The 13373-nt window shown below is 44.7% G+C and overlaps 1 protein-coding gene across 1 annotated transcript in view; it reads right to left on the reverse strand.

Moving 5' to 3' along the window:
• Positions 1–838: 838 nt before the first annotated feature.
• Positions 839–13373, reverse strand: part of NSUN2 (NOP2/Sun RNA methyltransferase 2) — a 32033-nt gene continuing 19498 nt past the window's right edge. Inside the window, exons 12-19 of the mRNA XM_012475298.2 lie at positions 12978–13074; positions 8092–8276; positions 7683–7775; positions 6436–6571; positions 5784–5864; positions 5343–5481; positions 3958–3997; positions 839–1828 (exon numbers count right to left, since the gene is read on the reverse strand). Coding sequence (XP_012330721.2) covers positions 1522–1828; positions 3958–3997; positions 5343–5481; positions 5784–5864; positions 6436–6571; positions 7683–7775; positions 8092–8276; positions 12978–13074 — 1078 coding nt within the window. The 3' untranslated portion in view covers positions 839–1521. The remainder of the gene's footprint in view (positions 1829–3957; positions 3998–5342; positions 5482–5783; positions 5865–6435; positions 6572–7682; positions 7776–8091; positions 8277–12977; positions 13075–13373) is intronic.

The raw sequence follows: 13373 nt of genomic DNA on the forward strand, positions 1-13373 counted from the left end.
GTCTTGAAATATCTCCTTGCAAATGGAGAAACTCGGCAAGCAGACACCATATTGATCAAAAAAAAACTTCACCACCACTATAAAGAGAAAAACCAACCTCAGCCACCTTCTGACATCATGTAGTGAAAAGAACACAGCACCACCTCTGTGGTACTCCTGTTGAAAATACATGAATCACTGGGAGATTAGACCAACCCGAACTGAAGCACATTCAAACTACCTGACCTGTACCGCCCCCCAAAACTGTCTCAATCATAAAAGACAGACTGAGAACTGCTTCAGACCGGAGCGAACGCGAGACAAGACAGCCAAAGGCAACAGGGGTTGCCCCAGACAAAATTTCCAGGCCGCTGTGGCGAGCTCGCCGGTTAGAGGGTGACCTTGCATCCACGTTTGTGCTGGCGCCTACGCCGTGAGCTGTAAAGAGGCTGTTTCTAGGAAACACAATGGCAGTAAGGCGGTAATGCAACACGCCTGCAACCTACCGTCAAGGGTCCAACAGACAACGCATGAGTGGCATGCAAGCACACCGGAAGACGCAGATGCAAATGGAGAGCCACGTTCAGGGGAGAATCTGGGGGAAAGGGAAACAGGAGCCCTTCACACCACAGAGCTTGAACACAGAATGGAGACTCGAGACAAATCCAGCAGAGGTGGTGTGTGGCTGCTGTTTGTACAGACCAATACACAAAATCAGGAAGACAGAGAAAGACCGCAGCCTTCACAGGAAAACTGCTTTCACTGGAGAAAATCAGAATGTACTCTAACACTGCCATTCAGCCAAAAGTAAGTCTGTTCTTTCTGCCTCCTAAGAGCAAAAACAAGAATCACACATGTATACACTTTATCATTAATAACTTTATTTAAATATTCCAAGGAACCCAACCCCATTTAAAAATAAAAATTGCAAAGTACTCCATTCAATAAAAGCACGTAAGTCCCCCTCAATAACTAGTATGACAATTCGCGTCACAGCTCTCACTCTGGGAGTTTATTTTACCCTCTATCCCAAAAGGCACAAAGTCATCTGAGGCCTCAGATATTAACCCAACTGCATGTTAACGTCACACTGCTAATGTGCAACTCAGTGTAATTATTAAAGCTTATAACACAGCTCCCTAAGAATTCAGAGAGTTATAGATTCTTCCTATAAATAATAATTTAAAAAATACTGGACCTTAAGACCAATACAGGTTTAACAAGAGACCTGAAATTTCTGCAAGGGCAGTTTTATTTCTTGATAGAAGTACAACTTTAACAGTGAAAGTCTATTCCCAGCAAGAGATACTAGACGCAGCGTGGCCAAAGAAACAAAGTAAAACGAGTGATTTCTAACACGCTAAAAGAGTAAGTTTTCATCAGCTCCATAAGAAAGCAGTCCTGGTCATTCAGAACGCTCCTATCATCCCAACAGTCTGCAGCCGTTAAAAGTACAGCTTTACAGGCCACAGGCTGTTCTATGACCCAGAAGAGACCAGTTTTGTGCATGAGGGGTGTGGGTTTTCGCTACCTTGGGCCTGCTCACCGGGGCAGGTGGGCCTCCGCCAGGTCACAGCCTGCTGTCACCTCCGGGCTGTCAGCCTCGCTGGCGTCAGGACTGTGGGTCTCTCCTGCTCTCTGTCCCTCGGTCACCTCATTCTCCAGCTGTCCAGTGCTGGCTGCACTCTCATTTGTTAGGATAACCCCTTCCTTTTTCTTTTCTCCCAATATCTCCAGCCCCATCATCCTGAGATAATGAAGCCGCTCATTCTTGGGCACAAAAGTTCGAATAGAGGCCTTTCCCCGCCATCCGCATAAGACGATGGGACACTGCAGAGAGTCCGGATTCCTACAAGTGAAAGTGGTTTCATGCAGAACATTAAACATTCCCATAACTGCATCGAAAGAGAGGTAATATACAACTGCTCGAAAAAGAAAACCACAAAGAGCCCATACCCACAAACCCCCCAAACCACTGGGAGGACATTTTCATCTGTGATCTGAGGTTTTCTCGGCTTCCTTCTTCAGTCCTGAGTAGGATCCTCACCCTCACTTTCCCCTGGCCTCTTTCATGCACAATAGGGTAGGCCCCAAATCTGCAGATGTCACACACACTTTCAGTGCTGGGATTTCTAACACTTCCTCCTCAAACTTAACTTACTGCGCCCCACTCCGTGTCACCTCACCCTACTACATGAGAAGCATTTCTCCACATGCTCCTCACAGCTCACCTCCAAGTTTCCTAAGTGACTGAGGCTCCTTACAGGCTGGAAGATGACGCCAGAGCAGGACCCGAGACCACCCATCCTTTTGATACTCAGCGTTTCGCACCATTTGTTCTCTAGGGACCCCACATGGCAACCTGCCTGCTGTGCTCATCTCCATTTCCAGCATGCTGTGTTCCCCATAGTCAAAACATCCCTGCCTCTCTGAACCTGCTCCATCCCTCCCTACCTTCCAGGTTCCACCTGGCCAGTCAGGTGGCATCGACTCCCTTCCCCGACAGAGACAGAAGCCACCATTTCTAACCTGCAGATGCCCTCTCTCAAGTTCTCTGTTCTTTCCTAGGGGACTCTGACCTAGATTGTAGGCTCCTAATGGCCCTGTTTAATCACCTTTCCATTTTTCCTAATCTAAAGCAGGGCACTAAGTTGGCTTCAAGAAGTGAGAGGAAAATATAAGAAATTCCCAACTCCCATCCTCCTTAAAAAAAAAAATCACTATCCCTGAAGTTGACTTTTCACCTGTGTATTTCAACAAGTAAAAATCAGTGTTTAAATATGGAAAAGTGAATCCACAACTTAAAATACCCCAATGTTTCTATGTGGGCCACATGAGACTGTTATTTAAAAACCGTTTCTGGGTCTTTATTCAAACTCCTGTAAAAACACTCAGAAGCCATCAATCACTAGATGCTCCGGCCCCTCCACTGCCCAGACAGCATCTGCCTCCGGCAGGTCCCCAGGCGCCCATGCGCACGGCCTCGCTGACCTCCCCAGCCCACCACCTGCTGCTCTCTCCCCTCTGATGCTCCTCCCACCTCAGCCCTGACCTGTCCACTCTCCATAGGGCAGCCAGACAGCCTGAATCCTGAGGACACGTGGGCCCTCGGCCTCCCTGCCAATGTCTTACCTGTCCCGCTCCGTCCCTCCTCGGCTGGGCCCGCCCTGACCCCCAACTTGCTCCTGCCCCAGGGTCTGCGCTTTGGTAGTTCCTTTAAGTTAGCCCTGGATCCCTGGTCCAACACTAACTTCCCAAAGAAACCTGGACAGTGGTCCTACCTACTCACTCCCCCAAATTCCGCTCAGCCTTGGGCCCCATTTTATTTCCTCCTCTCAGAAATGGTGTTTCCCGTCACCAAGAAGGAGCTGTTGCAGATGAGATCCTAATTTTGCCACTAGTGAGCTGAGGCGCTCTGGGCAAGCCACCTCACTCTCTGTCCCACCTCCTTCTCCGGCAAGTGTTGCCAACACCAGCACCTGCTCCCCCAGGCCCATGAGGATGCAGGGTGAATACATGCAAACAGTGTGGAGCAGTGGGCCCGTGGCAACAGGGAACGTAAGCAAACCCCACGCTCCAGCCCTCGCTCCTGATGCAGTAACATGTCAGCAATGCACATGGCTGAACCAGTGACGAGGATGAAATAATGGAACCTCACTCAACTGTCCCACCTTTACACTTACTCTGCATAAGACAGAACCTTTCATTAGTTTCTAATATTTAAAAACTAAGCACTATGTATTTTATTCTCTGTAAGTAAACATTCATTTAGCCTGAGCTGAGTGTTCTATGAAACAGTATCTTCATGACTACCTACAGGAATATTTTGGTTCTAAGTTTCCACAAAACTACTTCCAGAGGAACAATCATAAAAGGCTTGAAGAAGGTTCCCACCTTCCCAAGTCACCGCTCTCACCAACAAGAACCCTGCAGCTAATGACAAGGTGTGTGCGGAAGGACAGGGCATCACTGACTTACGCAGAATCTGGTTCATACTTCAGCACGACGCTTCCCTTTGCTGGAAGAGAAACAGACACACATTTGCCAAGTTCTCCAGGTAGGGGATGCATGCGACAAGGACATTTATGCACCCGGTGATGTGTTAAGTATTCTGAAGAAACAGAACAACAAATAATCTACATTCTTGGCCTCAAGGATCTAGATGGTGAAAAGAAGCCTTCTGGAGACATGAACCAAGTCCAAATGATGTAGTAGGGACGGTCTGGAAGAGGACGCAGGCAAAAGCCATCCGGGGACTTCAAGGGATGTCACCTAACAAGCCACTCTGAGAAGCAAGGAGGCTTGCTTCTTGGGATTAACTGCTAGTTAATTCTTCCAAACTCAAGATTAAATAAACTATAACACCAACTCCCAGAATGGCATGAAATACATAAAAATTGTCTAATACTGCAATCATGTAAGTGCAGGATTAAAAGAAAACAAACAGTTCCCTTATCCTTTACAAGAATCTCTACTTTCAACTGTGGTCCTTGGCTGAGACAGCAGCAGGACACAGACGCCACAGAGCATGTTTGATATTGAGGAGGAACACAACAGGAAGTTTTAAATGCAAGTAAGAGACATGATTATACATAACTGCAAGAACTGACATACAGTTTTGATCAAATTGAGCCAGAAATATTAAACGGCAAGTTATTTTAAAAAATAAATGAGAAAGAAGATATCAGAAAAACAAAATTAGAATAGTTTGGAGAAATTATTTTTATGCTTAGGGGAAAACGTTACTGGAGTGATTTGAAGTGGAAGTTGATGAAATATAAAAGCAGCAAATAAACCAAATAATCTACTGCTGCCGGCTAGGAGAAAAGTAAGAACTGCTGGCAAGACTCTTACTCTGCTCTCACACAGGTGGTTAAAATGCCAAGTGAACCAGGTCTGCATGTCAGCCAGTCTCGTGAGGCTGTGGACCTTAAAACACAAATGAACCCAAGCACAGAGACCTGCTTCTACCCACCCCCGACCTGCTGACAGGCAAGTGGGTCAAGAGCTCTGGCTCAGGGGCTGGTTGGGGCTGCTCACAGGCCAAGCCCTTCATTCCCCGGACTCTTGGGTCCAGCAAATTGAGCGAAGGCCAGCCCCGCAAGCCACACAGACACACCACGGGCTGCTGGAAAGCAGCGGGGTGCCACCAAGGCCTGGGGAAGTAGAGCAACCCCAAGATGCCTTTGCCCCTTAGCATTCTGAACTGTCATAAGGGTTCTACAGAGCCCTCCGGAAAGTGAGGCAACCAGACTGTACTGGAAAATATGATTGATAAATACACCCCACAAATACCACCTGCATTCTGGCTGTCCTTTTAAAGAGAATACAAGTTATGTCTCTATCCATTTCAAACTACTCACCTAGGTCCTTCGCTTGACTGTATGTCTCACTGCTGAGTTTTCTAAAAAAGGGGTTTTCCTGGGTCAACAGTATCTTAACATCTTCCATTGATACGGTAATAATTCTTGAATTTATAAATGGATACAATGTATATATTCCCTGTGTGAATAAAGAAAACAGATACCATGATGTCATTCATGAATGACAACAGACTACTCTCAGAGGCTTTCAGTGGCGCCTCGGGCCCTCATTATGGGTCCTCCCTGGGACAGGTGTGGAACCCCCACCCAACCCAAGGCCACCCACGCCCCTGGAGAGCTCAATAACCGGTGACGGTCAAGTGACTGGTAGGGGCCAGCCAAGCCCTGAGCCACTCAGACTATCTGGCGGGCCAGAAAGCCCATCAACTCCCGACTGCCTGATCTGTGGCCAGCGCTGTTCAAGTGCACTTCCAAAATTACCTCCTGTGCCAACCGGAAAGCACAGTCAAACTCTTCCCCACTGTTATTTCGACACCAGACTTTTATTCCCGTGTTAATAACCTGTAAGTAAAAGTGAGATGAAGCACACAGAGATGAACACAGGACCATCCTCTGTAAGGAAGCCGGGACACACAGAGCAGCCGCCATGGAATGGGAAAGGGGAGGAGAAGCAGAAACCATCGAGAAACCCCGGCAAGAAACTGGTCCTCACAACTTGTGTTTACGTGACTTGGAGGGCAGTAAAGCAAATGAAAGAGGGGCCCCCAAATGGCCAAACTCTAAGGGAAGTGTCTCAAAGGACAAATCCCAAGGGTGGGGGCAGCAGCACTCGCAGCCTCCGGGCCCTCGGTACCTTCTCTACCCAGGAGGACGGGCTGTGAGAACTACACTGAGGCTCACCCAGCTGTGGGAATGGGGCAAAGACACCAGCCACCAGATTCAGGACTCTGGTCGGAACCACTCAGCCCTGTGCCGGCCAACAGCTCTGAAGCCACAGGGCAGGCTCAGGGACCGGCAGCCAATGCTACAGGTGGGGAGGACAGATGCCAGGGTCTGCTCCAAATGAAATCTAAGCAGCTGTGAAAAGCCACACGCATCCCCAATCAGCAGCCAGCGTCTGTGCAGTTGGCACCTTCATCCTCTCACTGTTATTCAGCAGCACGTTCCGCAGCTCCTTAGAAACCATGTAGAGCTGCCTTTTCTTCCCTTCTGTTGTCCGAGTTAACAAATTCATCCTTGGGAATGAAGGATCCAAAGCATAAAACTTCCTGTACACAAAAACACTGCTGTTTATACATACTCAGTTCAAAATCGGGTAATCGACTGCAAACATCTTCTCCTCCTCCTCCAGAATCCAATCTCTAAAACTGCAGTGTGGCTCAAGGGCATGGGGCTCTGTTCTGGACTCCCAGCTTCTGAACTTTGTCCTCCACCTGAAACCTCCACGTGACATTTATTTGGGGCACAACTCGATCAGAAACCTACATTAACAAGTGCAGCCTCTCTCCCTCAGCTGCTACTCCAATGGTAATGACCTAAGAACACTACTTTTGAGACTTATTTTTTAATAGACTTTTACAAATGTATGCGGGACCAGTTATGTAAAAGACAGTAAGTGACTGACCCGGCAAAGAGCTTCTAAAATTCAGCGAGTAAGAAACAGATGAATGTGAGACTTACCCTAAATCCTCTTCCTCTATGTTCTAGCTACACCATCCCTAATCAACCCCCACACACGCTACACTTCATTTCTTCTACAGGAACTGAACTAGGCAGCCTTGGCCTCTGGTCTCTACATTCAATTGAACAATTTAGGTTCAGGATCACAACTGAGTAATTCAGATTCATAATCACAGCCCAGTTTTTTTAATCTATCATGTTCACAAGGTAAAGTTTACTTTTTCCTTCAATCGAAAGGTTGAGTTAATAACCTCTAAAATTTCATCCTGTTCTAATATGCAGTTAAAAAAGTTAAGGGAAAAAAAGCTAGGCCAGGCTCAGTGGTTCACGCCTGTAATCCCAGCACTTTGGGAGGCCGAGGTAGGCAGATCACCTGAGGCCAAGACCAACATGGAGAAACCCCATCTCTACTAAAAATACAAAATTAGCTGGGTATGGCGGTGCATGCCTGTAATCCCAGCTACTCGGGAGGCTGAGGTAGGAGAATCACTTGAACCCAGGAGGCGGAGGTTGTGGTGAGCTGAGATCGCGCCACTGCACTCCAGCCTGGGCAAGAAGAGTGATACTCCATCTCCCCACCCGCCCCCCAAAAAAAGCTAGACAGAATTACAGATAAAATGCTTAAATGTGACCAGTTGTACATTTGTTACTTTAGAGTTAATTTCTTTAAATGAGTAATTAAAAAGGCTGAATCCTTACTCAATAGGTGGAAATAATGGGTCATCTTCAGGAATGAATACAAACGGGTCCTCTTTAAATCCGAATAACTTCATTTTCTTTGATGGAGGAGGACTAAAAAGGGAATGAGGATGAGATACATCAATCTGTAACGGGTGGCAACCTTCAATACCAAAAGCACATCCTTCCTTTCCCATCGGTGCCTGCGTCAGTTCTGTGCAATACGAGGTTTGCAGCACGGATCTTCGCCAGGCAGCAGATCTTCGCCTTCCTGCTTCCACACAGACTCCAGCCCACCTACTGCATGTGTCTCATACCACACATGCACTGTGCCCTCAAACCCACCAAGAAATGGCTCTGGGATCCCATTTAAGCTAAAAGGACTGTGAAGACACTAGAGTGTTAGGTCAAGACGTAACCCCTTTCTTACCCACACACGCCATCTTTCTTATTGCCATTATTCTCTAAATCCTCGGTTGCATGAGCTATTTCTGTGTCACCAGTTCCTGTGACTGACGGACTTTCCAGCTTAGAGGGATCTGCGGGTTTCCCTTCTGTGGGATCTGCAGGGCTCAGCTGGGTGCTTCCTCTGGTCTCTGCAGATTTACCCTGCAGCTGTCAGACAGAACAATCTCATTGACACACAAAGAGCAGCAGTCTTTGTGCTGCTATGAAAAGTTAAAATACCAAGTTTATAAAATCAATCAGTTGTACTTTTCTACTGCATTATATGTAAAGACAACAGAATTTTTTAAAGTGTCGTTTTAAATTTATTTGTTATTATAAACAAAATTCGACAGTTCCTTTGGAGTTAAAAGCTGATTCTACCTTAATCTCACAAACAGCATATACAGCTTGTTCCTTAGCAGAGCCCTATAACGCCAGCTAGTTAGTCCTCATCTAAAAATGCGTATCGTGCATCTGCTCTGGGTAAGGTGCAGTGAAGGACACAAAGTGCATCAAGCAAGATCTCTAAAATACCCAGTAGGGGCAAAAAGACAAATACATACATAAGAAGAAAGGAGGGTAGGAACTGTTCTGAGCACCTGGACAAATGGCCACAGGAACTGGGAGAAAGAGTGTCCGAGGCACAAAGGAAACATCTGAATTAAGAATGAACTTCTGAATTAAGGCCATGGTATAATATAAATTTGGCTTTGGGAATGAGCAAAATGTTTTAGTTATGTTAAAGATCTTTAAAAAATATGTGTCCTTTTTAAAAAGTCACAAAATTGATAAAAGTCGTAATTCCTCAGTCTCTCTGAAGTAAGTTTAAAAATTAGGATATTTCAAACTAAGATCAGAGCAGAACCGAAGGAGACAGAAATATGGAAAACCCTTCAAAAACAATCAATGAATCCAGGAGCTGGTTTTTTGAAAAGATCAACAAAATAGATAGACTGCTAGCCAGACTAATAAAGAAGAAAAGAGAGAAGAATCACATAGACGCAATAAAAAATGATAAAGGGGCATCATCACCGATCCCACAGAAATACAAACCACCATCAGAGAATACTATAAACACCTCTATGCAAATAAACCAAAAAAATCTAGAAGAAATGGATGAATTCCTGGACACTTACACCTTCCCAAGACTAATCCAGGAAGAAGTTGAATCCCTGAATACACCAATAACAAGGTCTGAAATTGAGGCAGCAATTAATAGCCCACCAACCAAAACAAGTCCAGGACCAGACGGGTTCACAGCCGAATTCTACTGGAGGTACAAAGTGGAGCTGGTACCATTCCTTCTGAAACTATTCCAAACAATAGAAAAAGTGGGAATCCTCTCTAATTTATTTTATGAGGCCAACATCATCTTGATACCAAAACCTGGCAGAGACACAACTAAAAAAGAAAATTTCAGGCCAATATCCCTGATGAACATTGATGCGAAAATCCTCAATAAAACACTGGCAAACCAAATCCAACAGCACATCAAAACGCTCATCCATCACGATCAAGTCGGCTTCATCACCGGAATGTAAGGTTGGTTCAACATAGGCAAATAAATAAACGTAATCCATCACATCAACAGATCCAAAGACAAAAATCACATGATTATCGCAAAAGATGCAGAGAAGGCCTTTGACAAAAATTCAAAAGCCCTTTATGCTAAAAACTCTCAATAAACTAGGTATTGATGGAACATATCTCAAAATACTTAGAGCTATTTATGACAAACCTACAGCCAATATCATACTGAATGGGCAAAAACTGCAAGCATTCCCTTTGAAAACTGGCACAAGACAAGGATGTCCTCTCTCACCACCCCTATTCAACATAGTATTATAGTATTGGGAGTTTCCGGCTAGGGCAATCAGGTAAGAGAAAGAAATAAAGGGAATTCAATTAGGAAAAGAGGAATTTAAAATGTCTCTATTTGCAGACAACATGACTGTATATTTAGAAGACCCCATCGTCTCAGCCCAAAATTTCCTTAAGCTGATAAGCAACTTCAGCAAAGTCTCAGGATACAAAATCAATGTGCAAAAATCACAAGCATTCCTATATGCCAATAATAGACTAACAGAGAGCCAAATCATGAGTGAACTCCCATTCTCAATTGCTACAATTTTATACCTTGGAATAAAACTAACAAAAGATGTGAAGGACCACTGCTCAAGGAACTAAGAGAGGGCTCAAACAAATGGAAACACATCCCATGATCATGGTTAGGAAGAATCGTTATCATGAAAATAGCCATACTGCCTAAAGTAATTCACAGATGCAATGCTATCCCCATCAAGCTACCATTGACTTTCTTCACAGAACTGGAAAAAAAAAAATACCTTAAATTTCATATGGAACCCAAAAAAGAGCCTATATAGCCAAGACAAGAATGATTGCCAAGAATGACAATCATTAAAAAAATCAGGAGACAACAAATGCTGGAGAGGATGTGGAGAAACAGGAACACTTTTACAGTGTTGGTAGGAGTGTAAATTATTTCAACCATTGTGGAAGACAGTGTGGCGATTCATCAAGGATCTAGAATGAGAAATACCATTTGACCCAGCAATCCCAACACTGGGTATATACCCAAAGGATTATAAATCATTCTGTTATAAAGACACATGCACACGTATGTTTACTGCGGCACTGTTCACAATAGCACAGACTTGGAACCAACCCAAATGCCCATCAGTGATAGACTGGATAAAGCAAATGTGGCACATATACACCATGGAATACTATGCAGCCATAAAAAAGGATGAGTTCATGTCCTTTGCAGGGACACGGATGAAGCTGGAAACCATCATTCTCAGCAAACTAACACAAAAACAGAAAACCAAACACCCTATGTTCTCACTCATAAAGTGATTCATGGGTGTTGAACAATGAGAACACACGGACACAGGGAGGGGAAGATCACATACTGGGGCTTGGCAGGGAGTAGAGAACTAGGGGAGGGTTATCACTGAGAGAAATACCTAATGTACATGACAGGGTGATGGATGCAGGAAACCAATATGGCACATGTATAGCTATGTAACAAACCTGCACATTCTGAACGTGTACCCCGGAACTTAAAGCATAATAAAATTTTTTTAAAAATAGGATATTTCAGCACAGACAAGTTCATTTTATTCAAAGCCACAAAGCTACTGAACAGAGATGCCAGAAGCCTCCCAGGGAATACACTGTATTTCCATGTTAATATAATGTAAAAAAGCAAAGAACAAAACAGATGAACCCCAAGCCTGTGAGCAGGCGAGTGAGGGCACATGCCCTTCATGTCCAACCTCAGCTTCTCCAAGTGGGGCCTTTTTCCTGAGTCCAGCTCTAAGGGCAAGTTCACCCATCTCTGTCCTACCTCAACAACTACATTCTGTGATCTGAAAATACCAAGGTCTGTGTGAGCTTCCCTGGCGACTTCTAGCCCAGTGCTTACAGGCGTCAGCACCGTAGCAGATCACGGCATCCTGACCACGGAGACTCTACCTGTGTTCCCAGTGGGGCCAATGGCAGCACAGGCCATGCTAGCACTAGATCTGTTGAACTAAATGAATAAGAAACTGACAAAGTAACAGAAAAAGAGAAGTACTCATATTGTTTAAATAAGCAAATGACAGTACACTGTCCTACAATGTGAGACAATACATCAGAGGCAAACTGAAAACAAGTCAAAACCTTTCTACGTAAGTATGAACACCAGAAACGCCAATGTAACCCCCAACGCAGGCCAACCCAAAGCATGTGTCTCTAAGACAGGGTGCTCTGTGACTGCACTGTGTTGTGCAGCTGGACAGCCATGAGCCAGTGGCCACTGACCACTTAAAATGTGACAAAAGTCTAAAATACAAGCTACTGAAACCTAGTATGAATGAATGCAAAGACTCTAATACTTCACAATATAATTTCTTATACTGATTAAAAGAAAATAACATTCCAGCAGAGCTAAGATACCTTGTGAGACTTTTAGCCTCAAGGCGAAATACTGTCTAACCTGAGAGAAAAACCCTGGTGACAGCAGAAGTACAGTCGCCTCCTTTGCCAGTTTGAGTCTGTACGTTCCGATGTTAATCTGCATGAGCTGTGCCCCAGAAAAAGGCTGGAGCTCTTTGCAGAACTGTTTCCTTTTTGTTTCTCCAAAGGCTAAGCATTTTTTGCCCTGATTTTCAAGCATGGATCTTAAAGAAATAGAGACTTTCAGACTTTGATTCCAGGCCAGGTTCTATAATCATGGAAGGCTGACTTGTGAACTAATAAATAATGCTGGCGTGGATACAGGTGAGACAGCATGCATTACAAAGGACTGCCTGTCAAGATGAAGGCTACACTTTCTTCTCCACTCTGCTTCCTGGTCCGCCTTAGAAAGGAACCAGTAGGCAGTTGAGATCCGTCGCAAACAGGCCAGGCTGCATCTTTCTAGCCAGGCCTGGACAAGGCTTGTCATCATTCCTCGCAGTGAAGGTGAAGCCAGGCTAGCCTCAGGTCAACAGAGTTCTGCTACCTGTAATCGGCTGAAATGAACCACTCACAGGGACTGGAGCACAGAAACGTGGCGGCTTCCGACTCAGAGCCACAGAGCAATCTTTGCATCTTTTCAACGTTTATTAAATAACTGGATTTGCAGTATGGCAGGAATACATTCCCCCAAATACTGATTTCTCCACTTACCTATCCCCTACGAGAAATTTCTGCTTTTTGGAAAACTTGGTATTTAAATGAGTTCCCCTCATTCAGGCTCAGCTCTCCCGCTGCCCACAGCAGGAAGCTCCTCTCTTCTCTGCACTTCCACTAAACTCGTTAGTTTTTATCTTAAATTTGTAAGATCAAATGTTATGTCATTTTGGAAAAAGAAAAGCTCACCTTTGGTTGGCGTTTGTTCCATGGCATTGAAGATTTTTTCACCAATACTGCCACAAAGAACCCGCCAGTATTCTGATGATGGGGTAATATCCTAAGGCTAAATATAGATATATAATTCATACTTCTTAACTAATCAAAAATGCATTTTTTTAGCATTAAGACAAATAATGTAAATTATGCAAGAGAAAAATCATGTCTTCAGCCCTCACTCATAGAATGGCTGATATGTGATCTTAATTTTTTTTTTGAGACAGGATCTGGCTCTGTTGCCCAGACTGGAGCATAGTGGTATGATCTCAGCTCACTGCAGCAGCCTCCACCTACCGAGCTCAAGCGATCCTCCTAAGTAGCTGGGACTACAGATATGCAATGCTCTGACTAGCCATTTTTTTTTTT

This window comes from Aotus nancymaae, unplaced genomic scaffold (genome assembly GCF_030222135.1).
Source record: "Aotus nancymaae isolate 86718 unplaced genomic scaffold, 86718_ANA_hifiasm-v0.15.2.pri h1tg000014l, whole genome shotgun sequence".
Classification (NCBI taxonomy): Eukaryota; Metazoa; Chordata; class Mammalia; order Primates; family Aotidae; genus Aotus; species Aotus nancymaae.